A 16725-nucleotide genomic window follows, 5' to 3' on the forward strand; every position below is an offset into this window, starting at 1 on the left:
CAGAGGGCACTCAAGGGGTGCTGACTTGCAGGGTGGCCCAGAGGCATGGGGTCCAGAAGGCCAGGCTCCTTTCCTAAGGGCAGGAAGCAGACGGCGTGACAGTCCAGGTGTCACTTCCTGAGACGCCGGGCACCGGGTAACCACCCAGTGACCTTCCTGCTCTCCTCCCCCTTCCCCCTGGAGCAAGCAGTAATAAGACGCAGAGGGTCACTGGGTCCTTCAGGCTGGCCAGACCTGGGTCCGAGGGACCCAGGGGAACAAGGACGAATGTCTGGAGTTACACTCTGCCCCCGTGGAACCTTCCAGCTTCACGCAAGGGGCGGGGAGCTGCCACCTGGAGAGCAGAGAGGTGTGGGACGAGGCAGGAAAGCAGCCACCCGCTCGGCGGGGAAAAGGGGCCACGTTCCAAGTCCTTGCCTCTCTAGCAGGGAAACCATCATAGCCACCAAATGAGGACTAATTAAAGCTATTTATCTTGGCAGACTTGGGGCGTAGGGAGGTGGGGGGGTAGAATCGCTCGTCCAAATGTGAGGTCTTCCTCCTGCCGCCAAACAAAACACAGGCTGTACACCTTCCAGAGGAAAATATTCCACAGTCAAGGAAGGTAGGTGGGAAGGAGGGGACGGCGCAGAAAAGGCAAGGCGGTTTCCTCAGCCCACTGGGCAGCAACCCTCTGCTCGGGGCTCCCGTTCCCCCCCCCGGGGCCTGGTGGCAGTTTGCCGAGTTTCCAAAGGGTGGGGGGTGGAAGCTTCCCCTTGCTCCTGCGTGGCGTGCACCCCTGTGGCCAGGACAGGAAAACGGTCGTTCTCGGTCTCTCCAGGTGGGCAGTGGTTAAAATGACGAGCGTCAAGGAAGACCAGGGTTCAGGGCCAAACGTGCCGTTCTCCAGCCATGTGACCTCATCCGTCGTCTCCTCATCCATCAAAGTGATAATGACACAGCCCTCGGGACGAGAGGACACGACCCACGTGGAGGGCCTGACAGACGGCCGCACCACCTGCCTGCACCCCCGACCTCGGGAGCCTGATCTTGGAAATGGGGATAAAAAGAAGGTAACCCCCCCCCCCCACGCACACTTGCCATGACGATCCTGTGAGAAAACGTGGACAGTAGTAAGTGTACTAAGTGCTCAGTCACCAGAGTGGCCACTTCACCCTCCATCAGATCGGTGCCAGAAAAAAATCCAACCCTGGGAAGCCTCACCCGGCCTGGCCTCCCTCTCAGCCAAGTAACCTAAGCCCTCTCCTCCAGTGCTGTCCCGGGAGACGCCCCACGCAGCTGCCCAGCCCCAGGGTGTCTGAGGACCACGAGGTCACCCTGGGTTCCTCTGGCCCAGACCGGCCCTGGGGGGGAATCCCAGCCCTCCCCGCAGGCACCTGAGGCGGCCCTAGCCCCGCGAATCTCTTCCCAAGACAATCTGTCAGAAACACCCCGCCAGCCCTTTGGGGGGCCTTATCCTATAATCCCACTTGCCAATGTCTGCGAAGGCAACCCCAGACCCAGGGCCGTCCACAGCAGCTGTAAAGCAAAATCCCCACTGAATGAGTGACTGAAGATGTAGCCAGTAACAGGCCACGGACGCTGGCTTGTCAGGCTGGCCGGACCACTGTCGGGGACCGAGCTGTAAAATCTATGAGCCACAGGTACAAAATTGAGGGCAGAGGGAGGGAGGGAAGGAGCAAGGGTGCTGCCTGCCGGGGGCTTTTCTGGAAAGAAACACTGATAACGTGACCTCAGTGGCCGCCTCTGGAAGGGAGGCACCGGCACCCCCTCTCCCGGACAGTGGGCTCCAGGGAGACGCTTGGGCACGTGTGCCTGTATGTGCCTGAAAATGCACGTGGGAAGGTCACACCGGAAGATGACGGGTGATGTGGGGGACAGGCCAGGACCAGGCAGGAAGAAGACAAGGACTTTCCACATCTCACCCTCCTGCACGATTTGAATTTCTACCCTGTACACAAGAGATAACCAGACAAAAGGCGATCGGGACAGCAGGGGAGGCCTGGCGGCCACTCAAATCATCCGGGTCCTCCCCAGAGGGAACCGGCATCACAGGGACGCCCCTCAGCCTGCTGGAGGGGGAGGGTGGTGGGAACGGGGCCTGTGACCGAAGGGTCCTTCTAAGGTAGGAATGGAGGCATCGGCCCCCCGAGGGACTCTGCCGGAGCAGGCCCTCGCTCACACCCCAGTTAGGGCGGAGGAGGGGCAGTGGCCCTGCAGACTCGGGTTTAAGCCAGGGGCTGCCCGGCCTGCATTCCAGCAGCTGCCGGCGGGGGAAGCCCTTCTCCCGGCACCAGGAAGGCCACGAGGTGAAGTACCTTTCCCAGCACCGCGGCGCACATCTCACCTGCCATCTCTGCCGCCTGGAGCCTCACACCCCCCAGCCCTAAGCCTCCGCTTTCGTGTCTAGGAAGCTAAATCACTGCAGGGCTCAGGACTGTCATAAGGACTACCGCCCCCTTGGTGTCCAGCCCAAGACCCATGTGTACACAGGGTCACTGGCACGAAACACCCACCGTGGCCGCCGTGTCCCCAAGGCATTCTGGCTGGAGGCAAAGAGCGGAGAGGAGTCCCGGAGAGAATTCTGGCCTTCTGGCCACCGGACCAGCTCGACTGGGTGCTTGCTCCTCGGGGACACAGGAGCAGCCATCTGGCCGAGGCGGAGAGAGTGACGAGGGGCACACGGTGCTGGGAACTGTCTTCGCTTCAGGCCGCGCAAGCTCCAGGAGGGGCCCTTGGGCTGCTCACAGGGCCCCTTCTACGGGAGCACCGGGTGGGTGGGGCGCCCCTCCCTCCAGGTTACGTCCCCGGGAGGAGCTGAAATCAGGGAGCTACTAACAGGGGACGGTTTATTTCTTGAGGCAGGTTTACCGCATCACCCTTCGTTCCTCTGACAACATTCACAGTAACTCAACAGCACGCCGCCTCTGTGGGCAAGAAAAGGCTCACACTGGTGGCAGGCTGGCGATTTACGGGGCAGCTTGAAGAATCCGAAAGGTGAGTCTACTTCAGAAGGGGCCTTGAGGAGGAAACTTCTGGAACCACCCAGCAACAGGGTGACGGGACGCTGGGGAGGAGCATGGGGAGGGCTGAGAATGGAAGAGACTCCTGGTCTGAGAGGCAACCGTGGGTGGGGGGAGGGCAGGAACTCCCCCCAGGGTTTCCTGTCGTCCCACGGGGAAGCCAGGCCCCCTCGGGCCACGACCCTCCCTGCAGCCACTGGGTCTGAACCAGGAGCGCCGCAGCGCCGCTCTGCACCCCGGGGAAGCACCCAGCCGTCCCCCCACAGCCCTGCACTAGTGACAGCCAAACCTCCCGGATCAGCCAGCGACGGCTCGGTGCGGTCAGAGGGGACAAGGGGACTCCTCTCAGAGGGCCTGCCAGTGGCTGGGTCTGCCAGGCCCTACAGGACTGGTCTAGGGGAGCCTGAAGAGGAGTCTAATTGTGGGGTGTACAGAAGGGCAACCCCAAGAAAAGAAGGAGCAGACAAAGAAAGGGCCGCGCTTTTCTGAGAAAAGTACTAGGGGCACCAGTCAGCAGGGCTATTACATGCAAATGTCTCCGTCATCCACCGACTGGCTGGCGACGGGGGCGGGAGCATCAGCACTTGTCTCCCCCATCCATGCTAATCAGCTGCGCAGCAGCCCGGGGCTTTGTGAGCTACAAAAGGGACAGCAGATGTGCGCCAGGGTTCCCCGGCCCCTAAAAGCACAGGGGCTTAGCGGGTAATTGGGAGGTGGGGGCTCAAAGCATCCGAGCCCACAGCCCCCTGCTCCACACCCTGGGCCACTGGCCTCCTCCTCCTGGCCCTTCTCTGGCCCTGACTCCGAAGCGGTGACCCACCTGGTACTGGGCAAGCAAGCGCCTAACGCCTTGGGGTGCCCGTTACTGCTCCCGACCACCTTCCTTTCAAGAGAGGAAACCGAGGCACATGTTCGGGGAGGCTTGGCCTGGGGACTCAGCATCTTGTGAAAGAGCCAACCCCCACCCCAGCATCCACGGGCAAGGACGTGGACTCTGGGCCCTGGCAGAACTGGGCCTGTCTGGCTGACGACAGGTGCCACCCCCGCCGAGCCTCCACTATGGGGAGGCGATGGAGCTTGTCCCCCAGGGCTGTGAGGGTCACTACGGGGCTCCACCACCCACGACAGCAGCAGCTGGGCGGGCAGTGCTCTCTGGGGACCGAGGTGGGCAGCGGAGGCCCTTGCACAGGGGACACACAGGGAGGCCTGGAAGGTAGGGCTGGAACAAGGCGCGTCAAGGGGCAGCAGGAGGACCCCGGGCTGTGCGGGAGCCCGACCCCTAAGTGGTGAGTGCATCGCACACTGTGGGCCCCCCCCCTCCCCCGCACAGGAAGCGGAGCCAGTCACAGCTGAGGAATGCGAATATGGTTCCTGGGGGTTCTGCCCTGGGGCCAGCTGAGGGGCCTCAACCAGCAGACTGGGGTGGCTCCAGAAAGGCCAAACAGGAAGAGGCAGGAGGACGGGCAGGGGCAGCCTCAGTAGAAAACGACAGAGGAAACTGCAGCCCAGGGGCTGAGTAACTTGGGGTCCATCTCAGGCCCAGCTTGGAAGGGAAGCCTGACCACTGGCCCAGAGGTGAAGCAGGGCTCGCCACTGCTTGGAGGGTGTCCGCCAGGCCCCCGGGACTCAGGGAGCCCCTCTGGCCCACTGCCAGGCGCACAGAGTACAGGATGAGAATTTGGAGGACCCTGCATGCCCCCCCCCTTGCCCTCAGGCTGCCTCACCAGATGTGACTCCAGATGTGCACAGGCGAAGGGGGACAGAGGCTGCCTCACCCCATAACGGACTCAGCAATGAGGCGGGCTCCAGAAGAGCCCTCCGGGGCCACTTCTCTGACACAGGACAAGGACAAAGGGGCAGAGGGGCGCCTCCTCCACACGGCGTTAAATCTCCTTCACGGACTTGTCACCAGCACCTGAAAGGTGACACGGCTAAGTGGAGGCGCCAGAGCCAAACGTGGGTTGGCGTCCCGGCCGCTACCTGCCATCGAATGCCTCAGTTTCCTCGTTTATAAACCAGAGGAAGGGGCTGTGGCTTCTGTGGCTCCCTGCAGAGCATGCGTGGCTCGGGGAGCAGAGAATGGGCTGGTTTCACCCCTACTCACGCCTCCACCCAGCACCCTTGTGCCAAGTGGCCACAGCGGCCGGCCGGCCCTTCGGGGCTGTTCTGATGGTTGGGACGATCAATGAACGTAAAGTGCCTGGCTCGGTGCCCGCCTGGCACATGTTCGTGCTGGCGCTCAGCAGACAAGATAAGCAGCGCACGGGGGCAGAGGAGGTAGGGGGAGACAGAGCCAGGCATCCTGTCCATGTCTGCCCCCTGGGGGGCCCAGCTAACACTGGGGATTCCAACCTCCGGTCACACAGAGGGCTCAGGGCAGAGCCGGGCTCCAGGCTCCGTGGAGAGGCCTCCAGGGCACATGGCACAGGTCTGGAAACCAGCTGGCTGCTGCCTTCCCCTCAGGCTCAAGGGAGAATGCGGCCAATTTTCTGGAATGTCCCTCTTGGGTCTATAAGAGACCCTCCCCCCTCAGTGTGTCTTTGATTACTTACTCACGTGCCCCCTGGAGGGGATCACAAGAGCACCCCTTTCTCACCAGAGCACCCATCTGCCCAGGCCCCCTCCGCCGTCCTCGCCTGGAACCTCACCCCTGCCCGTGTGGTCAGGCAGGTTTCCACCCCTGAAACCATTCCGCTCTGACATGTATAACATACCCAGCGAACATGAACCCCAGCCACACGAACACAATTAGCGGGGAGGCAAATCCGCCAACAATCTTAAAGAAAAACAGCCCAGACCCGTTCTTGCCAAAGCTGTGGGTGATGAATCGCTTGAAAGACACAAAAAGAGGGAATAAAAGGGGGTTCCCTCTCTCGGTGCAAGGAGTGGGGGTGGGGAGGAGGCAGAGCCCCTTCCCCCAAACCAGCCTGGACTTGTTTCCAAGAATGCCCCGCCTGACAGAACAAAAAGCACCCAGAGGCTGGGAGACAAGTTCTAGGTCTGGCTTTGGGTGGCAGTTTCGTGGGTGGACACAACTGTCAAATGCACCGGACAGGATTGAAAGCCCGGGCATCTGGGGGTGTTGACTGAACAGCAATTAAAATAAATAAGTCATCTAAAGAAAAAAACGAGGGCACAGAGTCTCCCCATCCAACCCCTGCAGGCCTGGGGGAAGCCTGGTCTCAATTTCCTTCATAGAACTGGTTTTCGGGAAACAAAGGGAGTGGGGGCAGGGAAAGTCGGGAACTCCAGATTCTTCAACCAAAAGTCAGAGCTGTGTACTCTGTACAAGCGCGGGGACAGGTGACGTGGTTTCTCCGGGCGAGTGTGGCGGGTGCCAACGGCCCCACCCTGCACCGTGCCTGCGACCCTGAGTCCCAAATCCTCCAGAGCTAGTCCCCGAAGGGAGAAAGTGGGAGGGTGAACGCACCGAGGGGCAGGGGCTCCCTCCTGAGTCATGAGGCACCGGGAGGGGCCGGGCAGGATCTCAAGGCCGCCGAGTCCCCCTCCCAGCCCCACCTGTCTCAGGGCTTTATGATCGCGAGCACCTGGCTGCCCACACCTGGGGTACATCGTCCCTTCCAGACAACACAGCAGGTTTAGACCAATGACCTATAACCCTGTGTGTTATTCACCTGCCATGTGCGCTGGGCTGACACCAACCCTCTCACTGCCCTGCATCTTCCAGGAGGAGATGGAAGCGAAACAGAGATCACCTGGGACAGAGTCACAAGGTCAAATCAAGGTAAGGCTACACAGCCTATGCTAATCATGGCCTCCAGCAGCTTCCGACCCAGAGAGGGCTGCCTCGTCCGGGAGGGAGGAGGGAGAACGTGCATTCCAACCAGGGAATGCAGAGTCAGGGAGAGCAGCAGGGCTGGCCCAGAGATGCCGCAGACCCCACCCCAGCAGAGCCACTGCCCCCCCCCCCGCCCCCAGGAGTTCCTCCTCGCCACCGCCACCCTGTCAGACCAGGGGCCTCCTGCCCCCACGCTTAGCTCCTCGGCTGCCACTCTCTTCAGGCGACTCCTGGGCCACGTCTCCCGCAGCTGGGAGACGGGGTTTTGCTACTTTCGGCTCCCTGAGACTGGGAGTACGCCAGGGTGGGGATCGTGTCTGGCTTGAGCAGGGCTGTGCCTACTGTCCGGGCACAGATGGCCACCTCCACTAGGCCACCTGCCACCAGCTACACCCTTCAGTGAAGCCTCCCCACCGACAAGGAAGCTGAGATTCAGGCGACTGAGTCATTCGCCAGGCATCACCCTGCTAGGAAAGGGCAGCGGACAGACCGGGCTTGAGCCCAGACACAACCACAGGTGTCACCTCCCTCCCCCAACACTCTTGGCATAAACGCCACAGATCCCTCTTGTGAGGCCTCCCCTCCCCCCTGCACATCCCACTCCAGCCACACTGGGGGCTGGCTGCCCTTGGCCACACCAGGCCCACAGCTCACTCAACTCCCGCCTGCCGGGCAGCAGACACGATTGTAAACACTTGTATTAGCCCCCAGTTCCCAACAACCCTCAGAGGTAGGTGCCTTCAGGATCCCCATTTTCCAGGCGAGGAAACAGAGGCACAGAGAAGTCATGCCCGCCGAGGCGGGCAGCCAGGACTAGGCCCCACCACGCCCTCCTTCCCCGTCACACGAGCTCTAGCGCCCCCGAGCAGGAGCCCTGCTGGGCCCTGATGACCCCGCCTCCCCCCTCGCCCTCCCCAGCATTTTCAGACCTCTCCTCCGTTCACTTTCTTCCGCAGGACCCTGACCACTAAGCAGGTCTAGGCGACGGCTGGCTTAGAGCCTGTCACACAACCCCCCGGTCGGCAAATGTGGGACTGCGTGCTTATCTTGGGCGTCACTGTATCCCCAGCTCCTAAAACAGTAACTGGCACGGAACAGACGCTCAGAAAAGTTTTGCTAGCTGTTTAAAGGTAGACAGACGAAAGGTAACCACGGCAATAAAAAGACACCAAGTCCCCCGCAGTACGTTTGTGGTTGGAGGATGGAAAGTCAGGTCTCTCCATCTTCAAAGAACTGTTGGTAGGCCCAGAGGGCCTGGGTGAGGTCAGCCCTCCCACCCTCCCCTCTCCTGGAGACTCCACCATCCAGCCCCCACCACCTGCCATCTGGCTGGGTCCCCTCCCCCAGCTTCAAGGGGGCTGCCCCTCCTGACCAGAAATCCAGTGACTCCGACAGACATCGCTGACCTCTTATTCCTGCCGGATGAGAGCAGGGCGCCTGCCTCTCTCCCACTGGCCACCCCCGTTCCTCAGAAGCCAGAGACATCCATTCACTCCCCAATCTGCCGCTGTCCTCCAGCGATGGTCAGCCTTTCCTGTGTCACAGATCCCTCGCAGGGGGCATCGAAAGCGGGGAGCCTTTCCCCAGAAAGACACACAGAAAACCAATGGCAATGCCATGGCCACAGTTTACTGGGTACACACACAACAAGGAACTTTACATGCGTTCCCTCAAGAGACATGCCGCTGTCACCCTTTTTCCTTTTTCTCAAGGAGGCTCATTCAAGATCACAGCTAGTCTCTTGTCCCTCTACCCTTATGCAAAACCGCATACAATTTCAGGACATCATAGGACCCCCGAGGGCCATCGAGGACTCCAGATGAAGAGACCGCTCTCAGAGCCGCCTGAGGAAGTCCCTCCCAGCCTCCACTCTCCACCGGGAGCAGCAAGTCTGTCCCAGGTCTGAAACCTCCATTCCTCCTCCTCTGGGATGGGTGTATCTTTCCCCATTTGTCCTGGCAAATTCACCACCTCCCCAGTTGGGGAGCAGATCCCAAACACAGAGTGAGCTCCCCAGGAAAGGAACACAACACATGCCACGAAGGTTCCCAAGCCTCTCCCACTCTGCTAAAATCCAACCCAGTCCGAGGCTTGGCACCTCAGATGACCCGTGAGTTCTCGCCATGCTCCCGTCCAAAGGTCCCGCACGCCCACCTTGGCCAGGCCCCTGCGGGTGGCCTCGGCGCTCGCTTGCCAGGTGCCACTCACGGCTCTGGCCATTCTGCACCTGTGACCTCCGATCGTGACGGGCCCCAACCACCCCGAAAGGCATGAAAAGTCAGAGTAAATCGGATGAGCAGATTAGAAAAGGCCCACGTGGCAACTCAGGTGGGATTCTGCCAACGTGAAGGGTTCGGGCCAGGTTGGTTTTGCTGTCAAAGGAGCGGCAAGCTGGCTTTCGGAACTCCTGGGTTTCCAAACTGCCAATGCAGCGCTTTGGGCCTGCACGGGTGCGGGTAGAGAAGGCGAAGGGGGGCAGGAAGGGGGGGGTGGGATCTAGGACCTGAGGCCAGATCAGCTTAGGACTGGAGGTAACAGCCCCACCTCCGTGGGGCTCAGACTCAGGTGCCCAGAGGGAGAGGCCAGGAGCCGAAAGAGGGTGCCGGCTGAGGGGAAGGGACGTCTTCCCACACCCAATGGCAACCCGGGTTCAGAGAAATGCCTATTTTAAGACACGATCCGCTGCAAGTGGAAGGACCACGAAGCTTCTGTGCCGGGGCAGTGACGAGCCAGGAGCGGACTTCTGGCAAGTTCCAGAGGGGGCACTGCTACCCAGCTCGGCCTCGGGGCTTGTAAGCCCAGGGCTGCCAGCCCTTCTAGGTTTTCAGAAGTAAAAAGTCAGACTGTGATGCACAATCGCACAATTAATACGATACCCAGAGTCTACTTTTATTTTAACCACATGGTGAAGCAAACCTGAGGGCAGGTCGGTCACAACCCCCTGGCGATGGGTCATGGCCTTTGCCCTGGGCAGAGTTCACCTTTTGTTTCAGAACACAACTTCTGGACCTCTGACACACTCCTGGGGCAGGTTAAGGTGAAACTATTCGGTTACATTCCTGTTGCATTCTCTAGTCTGGAAGCTTCCACAGGCCCCTCACCTCCTGCTCCCATCTACACTGTAACCCGCTGCTTCAGAAATAACATCTTATCGCGTGGGCCTGTGTGGAAAATGGGCGGCTCCTGATCACAGGAAAAGGTCCTGTCGTTCGTAAGACGTGACTTGGGCGTGACCTAACCTTGTTACCCTCCCTTTAGCTCCTGCAGAGACCCCTCTGCCCCACACCAGGCTGCTGCCCCCACCCCCCACCTTGAGGACTCCATAAGCCAGGAATATCCTTCCCAACATTGGCTACGTCCACATCCTACCTACTGTGGCCAAGGTGACCGCCTGACTGTCTCCCAGTCTCTGTTCTGTCCTTCCTTTCTTCTACAGAAAGAGACACCCTGAAATTCGCTGAGCTGATGGCTCAAAGACTACATTTCCCAGCCTCCCTTGCAGCTAGTGGTGCCTCTGCAACTGCCTTCCAGCCAACAATGAAAACAGAAGCGTCACAGCCAGCTTGTGGAAACTGTCCTCAACGGACACCTGGCCCACCTTTGTCCCTTCCTTTATCCTGCTGTCTGGAAACCGGGGTAGCAGCTGGACTCCAGCTGCCATGTTGATCCACGATGCCAGGACCTCACCCCAGGGATGGTGGAGGGGGGTCAGCTGGAAGGACCTGGGTCCAAGGCCTTCCTGAAGCAAAGCCTCCACGCCAGCCCTGGTCGCCCACCCTCCAGACTTTAGCGTGAAGGCACAATAAATAAAATGCCATGTTGTTTGAGCCGCTGCCACCCTGGATCTCTGTTATGCCTGAACAAATCTGAATCCTGACCCCCTTTTCTCACTGAACCACTCTGCCGTAAAACAGCAGGTGCAACAGAGGTGAATTTGAAAGCCAGCTCTCCTGCCCTCCAGCCATGTCACCTCAGGTCGAGCCCTCTCACCTCTGTTTTTCCACCAATAAGATGGGAACAGTGTCCCTGACCTCCCAGGACTATTCTAAGTGGTAACACACAGCCAGGGCCACACCTGTCAGGTTACCTGGCCCACACGGTCCAGAAAATGTCCTCTATCCGGCCTGAGCAATCAGGATACTTCACAGTCAAAATAAACAGACGCACACAAAGAAAGGCTTTTTGGTTTCTCTTAAAAGCTGTGGCAGATCTGGCAGCCCTGGCTGGGGCCGAGTTCCCCCAGCATCCCCTCCCCCCTCCCGCTCCCTTCACTTATCCCCGGGGTCCACAGGCTTCCAAATAAGTATTTTAGTTTTTGCAAGACACATGAGCATCAGTTAAGTATTCTTACTTCAGCTGTTGGGTTTTTCTAATAAAACTTTCAAAGATGTACAAGGCTCCCTTTAGCTGTTTGAAAAAAGGCGACAGGCCCGATCTGGCTCACAGACCCTAATGCGTGTTATTATCCTTTCCCCAGTTGCCCTCAAGGTCAAACATTTTATGCAGGGCCTGGTACACAGTAAATGCTCAATAAAAATGACACCGGGCAGCAGCAACTTATGGGCACCACCGCAATGTGAATGCCCCTCTGGTGTTACTAACCTTCTGGGTTGTCGCCCCAGCTTGACTTTGAATGCCCTAAAGCCTGGGCACGTAACAAACTCTTCTGTACCCTCTGCCCCTCCCCCAGCCACCAGGGGGCTCCCAGAACCGTGACCGGAGGAAATCAGAAGAGCTCCTGATTCTGCGGCAGCTGGCCGTTCTTCACCTTGCTTCTGCAAAGGGTTTTTCTCTGGGGTTTCCGCACCCTGGCGTGCCCCCCGCCCTTCCAAACTGAAGTTTAGCCCCTGTCAGAGCCAGGGGGTGGGGAGAGTCCACAGAACCGGGCAAAGTACCTCGCGCCAACCAAGAAAGAAAAGTAACACAGTCATCTCCAGAAAGGACACCGTGGGCCTGAGGAACCGAGAATCTGTTCCGCTCCCCATCTTGGCTGCCCCACCACGGGCTTCCCGAGAAGCTGCCTCCTTTCAAGGGGAGGGCTCCCTGCGTCCAAGAACTCCAGAGGCCGTGCCAAAGCTTCCTCAAGGCCCAGGAAGTCTGCACCTCTGCCCAGGGAAGACGGCCTGGTTTTGGTAGCTGCCATTTGGTAGCCAATGCCATGGATACGGGCCAGGGTGACTTCAGATGGCAAGAAGCGGTGGGAGGGTGGTCGTGCATGGCAGGGCGACTGGGGCGGGGCCTTCTGCGGCTGCCATCTTTCTCCCCGGGGAGGGCGCAGACGTCAAGGGACAGGGCTGTGTGTCCGCTACCCACACCCATCTCCCAGCCCCACTGCCTGGGGCAGAAGTCGCGGCCCAAGGGTCCCTCCCCCACCTGCTGGCGGTGCGAGACAGCCGGACAGCCCTGCAGCGTAAGGGGCTCCCTCCTAGAAAAGCCTGATCTCCATGCCTCCATGCCGGTAACAACACCGTCAACAATATCTACAGAAATATCGGGGCACCTGGGTGGCTCTGTTGGTTAAGCGTTTGACTTCAGCCCAGGTCGTGATCTCACAGTTGGTGAGTTCGAGCCCCACAATGGGCTCTGTGCCGACAGCTTGGAGCTTGGAGCCTGCTTCAGATTCTGTGTCTCCCTCTCCGCCCCTCCCCTGCCTGTGAGCTCGTGCTCGCTCGCTCTCTCTCTCTCTCAAAAATAAACATTAAAAAAACTTTAAAATAACATCTACTGAAACATTTAGTTCCACATCCCCATGGTCCACTTCACCCCCATTTCCAGGCCCCAAGTGGTATTATTCCCATTGCAGAAGAGGAAACTGAGGCTGTGTCCAGGTAAGTGCTGCTAGAGGTGAGGCAACAAGCTCAGAGGAGGTGAAATGGCTTGTTTAAGGCCGCACAGCTGGTGACCCACACGAGTGAGACTCCACGTTCAGAACCCCCGCCAGCACCCAAGCGCACCTCTGGCTCGCCTCCCACAGGACACACGGGGGAGATTCGGGTCTTGGCCGACCTCCCTGTCCGTACCCGCACACAGATTTGAATCCCGGAGCGGGGACGGGGGGCGGGGGGGGGGGGGGGTGGGGTCTGGAATCACACACAGCTGGCAGGACCCTGCCTCATGAAGGACAGGTGAGCAGAACAGGGCTCCGGATACCTTCGCAACTGGCCAAAGCAATCAGGTCCCAGAAGGGCCCAGATTGGAAAATGCTGAGGCCAGGAAAGCAAGTTCATCCCAAGAAAAGGCCTAAAGGTCCTAGTGGGCCCCAGGTCCCCGGAGCCGCCACATCCCCGCACAGGCAGCGGCTGGACCATCTCTGACTTTCTCCGGGATGCTGGCGGCTGGGCTCCACCCGGCAGGCCGGGCCGGCTCTCAGATCCAGAGGCGGAGCGCAGCCCCCACACCTCAGCCTGGTACTCTGCACCCCGCCAGCACACTCCAGGGCAATCCCTCCCCGTGGACCCCGCTCTCCACGCCTGCTCAGGAGCCAGTGCTGCCTCACCCAGAGCAGTAACCCAGCCAACTCTGAGGTCATCGCTGGCCCCAGCCTGTGATGGGAGCAGGTGCTACCACCACAGAAGTGCTAGTTTACGGAGCAAACACACTAGGTGCCACAAAGGCCCGCCGCTGCCCCCATTCCACCGATAAGGAAACCGAGGTACAGAGACTCACCCGCACGGGCAGGGCACCAATCTAGTCCTCGTAGGAGACCCTAAAATAATACGTCCAAGCCCTAACTCCCTGACCTGAGAATGTGACATATCTGGGAGTAAGGGTCTTTGCAGATGTAATTCAAGTAAAATCATTCTGGGTATAGGGTGAGCCTTAAATCCAATGACAGGTGTCCTTATAGGAAAAGACGCAGAGACACAGGGGTAAGGCCATGTGAAGACAGACGCAGAGCCTGGAGTTCTATTGACACAAGCCAAGCAAGGCCTAGCCCCAGAGGAAGCTGTTAGGGGTAAGAAGAAATCCTCCTCCAGGGCCTCTGGAAGGAGTGTGGCCCTACCAACACCTTCGTTTCACACCTCTGGCCGTGAACTGTACGAGAACACGTTCCTTTTGTTTTAAGCCACCAAGTTGGTCACGGCAGGGGCACCGGGGTGGCTCAGTTAGTTAAGCGTCTGACTTCGGCTCGGGTCATGATTCGAGGTTCGTGGGCTAGAGCCCTGCATCGGGCTCCACGCTGACTCTGCTTGGGATTCTCTCTGTCCCTCCCCCACTTATGCATGCGCTCTTTCTCTCTCTCTCAAAACAAAGAAACAAACTTAGGGGAAAAAAAGAAAGTTGGTCATGGCAGCCCTGAGGAATTAACACGACCCGGTTCAGCTGACTCCAGAATCCATGTTCTCAGCCCCACATCAATGTGACTTAAACATAAGGAGGAAAAAGTTCTCTCAGACCCTGCGAGACTGGATCATCCCCGACTGAGGATCTCAATCTGAGAAATGTGGACTTTCTCCTCTTTACAAATGCTTCCGTTAGGAATTACCCCTAAAAGAGGATGTTATCTTTATAACTAGTAACAACGTCAAGATCACCCACACAACAAAAACATAAAACGTAAAAACCCTCCTGGAGGAAGGTGCTGAGCTTAGGAGACACCAGGTGTGGAGTATACGAGGACCCTCTGTAGTATGTTCCCAATAATTCTATAAATCAAAAGCTGTTCAAAAATCAAAAGACGTTATTTACAAAAGAAAAACCCAACTCGCCTGGAACTGCTTGAGGAGTAGCCTTAGGATCCTAGTTTGAGAAATGCTGCTCATCTTTATTCTTTTTTTGTCCCATTTGTTAAAAAATGTTTTATTTATTTTTGAGGGTGGGGGGGACAAGGCGCATGAGAGGAGGAGGGGCAGAGAGAGGGGGAGACAGAGGATGCGAAGCAGGCTCCCCGCCAATAGCAGCGAGCCCTGTGCGGGGCTCGAACCCACGAACCGTGAGATCATGACCTGAGCGGAAGTCAGACGCTTAACCGGCTGAGCCACCCAGGTACCTCTACTCATCTTCATTCTTTATTAATACCCGCCAAATGAACGATCATGCTCATGATCTGGGGGATCCTGCTGAGTTTAAGGTGGAGAGCATAAGCACCTGTCCTGAGCTCTGATGCCCACCGGGGATACCTTTCTCCCCTCTCCTCTCAGCTGGTCCCAGAAAACCCAGCTCTGCCCCAGCAAAAAGAGGTGTGACACTTGGGAGGTGGGCATAAGTTTGGGTTTTCCGGGCAGAGGTGCAGGAACAACCCTGTGTGAACCACCTGCTCTATGCGCTTTCCTCTGGATCACCCCCTTCCCAAAGTGGCAAAAAATTCACACAGGCCAAAAGCCAGGAGAGGCCTCCTAAGTGGCTCCCCGAGCATCAGCACGAGAAAACCTGACACAAAGCTGAATGAAACAGAATAGCAAAATGTGAACAAGCAATCAGGAATCAAAGAGAACAGATAAAAAAGAGTAACAGAAAGAAAAAGGATGAACCACAAAGACTCAGGGGCCTTGGCAAACACATTTGTGATTTTTTTTTTCCACTGAAATGTCAGTTTTTGAAACTAGCTTCTGAAAATGTTACCAGCTTCTCACATCCCCAAAAAGAAAGACCCGAGGACCGCGACGAGGGAGGAGGCTGTGTTACCTCTTACTTCGGAGCCGGACATCAAGAAGGGGCCCTACCCTTCCACGTTTCCACCAAGAGCACATCCAGCGGCTCGCACCACCCCGGCATGGGCCCTCTCCCCAGGTCTAAAGTTTCCCACACGGGGGTCCAGAACGCCAAAAGGCTCCCGATGGGTGGAACCGGGTCCTCCAGGCCGCCCCAGGCCGGGCACCGCTTTCCAACTGTCCTTAGCAGTCCAGGGAGTCCCGAGAGATGGCCAAAGGCTGCCCACACCCCTCCCTCCTTCCCCTAGGGCGGCCACACCCGCCCCCGGGGACTCCCACCTCTCCCACACCCCAGGCCCCCTTTCCTCCCACCCAGCCCCCACACCCCCAGCATGCTACGAATTCACCTTCCCCGCTCGGCCCCCCGCTTCCTGCCCACCCCCTCCCAATCTCAGGGCCCTCACTCCCCCATTTCCCGCTTCCCACCGTACTCCGGGCACCTCACCTCTGGCCACCACGCACGCCCTCTTTTCTCTCTGCCCCTTGACATCGTTCCTCCTCTCGCCTGACTCGGGGGACCCCACTCCCATCTCCCTAGGCCCGGCGCCACGGACCTCACACCAGGCCCCCACGGTTCAGGGCCCCTCACCCTCGGGGCCCCGGGCCCCTCGCCGCGTCCCTCCCGCCCCGGTCCCCCTCCCGGCCGGCCTCGTGGGCAGCCCCGGCGCGCGGCCCAGACCCGGGGCCCCGCACTCACGGCTGTAGAGGGCGATGCCCGCCGCGTCCGGGCCGGCGCGCACCTCGAGGCGCAGCGCCTGCTGCTCCGCGTGCCGCTGGATCTCGCCGTTCGCGTCGCCGATGGTGAGGAGGCGGGCGCCGGGGAACACGGACACGGCCGCGCAGGGCCCCGCGCCGCTCGGGACCGCCGTCCCCGCGCCGCCCGCGCCCGGCCCCGCCGCCGCCGCCGCCGCTGCCATCTTAGATCCGGCTCCAGGCCCCGCCGCCGCCGCCGCCGCCGCCGCCGCCGCGCCCGGGCCCAGGCCGCCGCCGCTGCCGCCGCCGCCGCCGCCGCCGCCGCCGCCGCCGCGCAGGCCGAGGCCGAGGCCGAGCCGGGCAGCGCCGCCTGCCGGCCACGCTCCGCCTCGTCGCCACTGCCGCCGTGGCCCGGCCCCGTGGCGCAGCGCCCCCTGCTGGGCCGCCTGGGACACGGGGTGGGGGAGGAAGAGGGCGCCGGGGGGCGGGGCCGCCCCGCCCCGCGCGTAAGGTCGCGGCTTTGTGAGGTGGCTCCGCGGCCCAGGAACGGCGGGGGCGG

General features: G+C 59.7%; 1 protein-coding gene and 1 long non-coding RNA gene across 5 annotated transcripts in view; one reads left to right on the forward strand and one right to left on the reverse strand.

Annotated features, from left to right (window-relative positions):
* CARM1 (coactivator associated arginine methyltransferase 1) overlaps window positions 1-16453 on the reverse strand; it is a 39992-nt gene extending 23539 nt beyond the window's left edge. Inside the window, exon 1 of one of the 4 annotated variants that reach the window (XM_058728027.1) lies at window positions 16171-16453. In XM_058728027.1, the coding sequence (XP_058584010.1) occupies window positions 16171-16390 (220 nt within the window). In that variant the 5' untranslated portion in view covers window positions 16391-16453. Of the gene's footprint in view, window positions 1-15447; window positions 15485-16170 lie in introns of those variants that run through there. The other 3 variants (XM_058728029.1, XM_058728028.1, XM_058728031.1) reach the window with 3 other exon arrangements.
* On the forward strand, window positions 6367-10786 carry LOC131510644 (uncharacterized). Its single transcript, XR_009261128.1, has 3 exons — window positions 6367-6768; window positions 8604-8722; window positions 10259-10786. It is a non-coding gene; the product is annotated as an uncharacterized LOC131510644 (long non-coding RNA).
* Window positions 16454-16725: the final 272 nt, after the last annotated feature.

This window comes from Neofelis nebulosa, chromosome 4 (assembly GCF_028018385.1).
Source record: "Neofelis nebulosa isolate mNeoNeb1 chromosome 4, mNeoNeb1.pri, whole genome shotgun sequence".
Classification (NCBI taxonomy): Eukaryota; Metazoa; Chordata; class Mammalia; order Carnivora; family Felidae; genus Neofelis; species Neofelis nebulosa.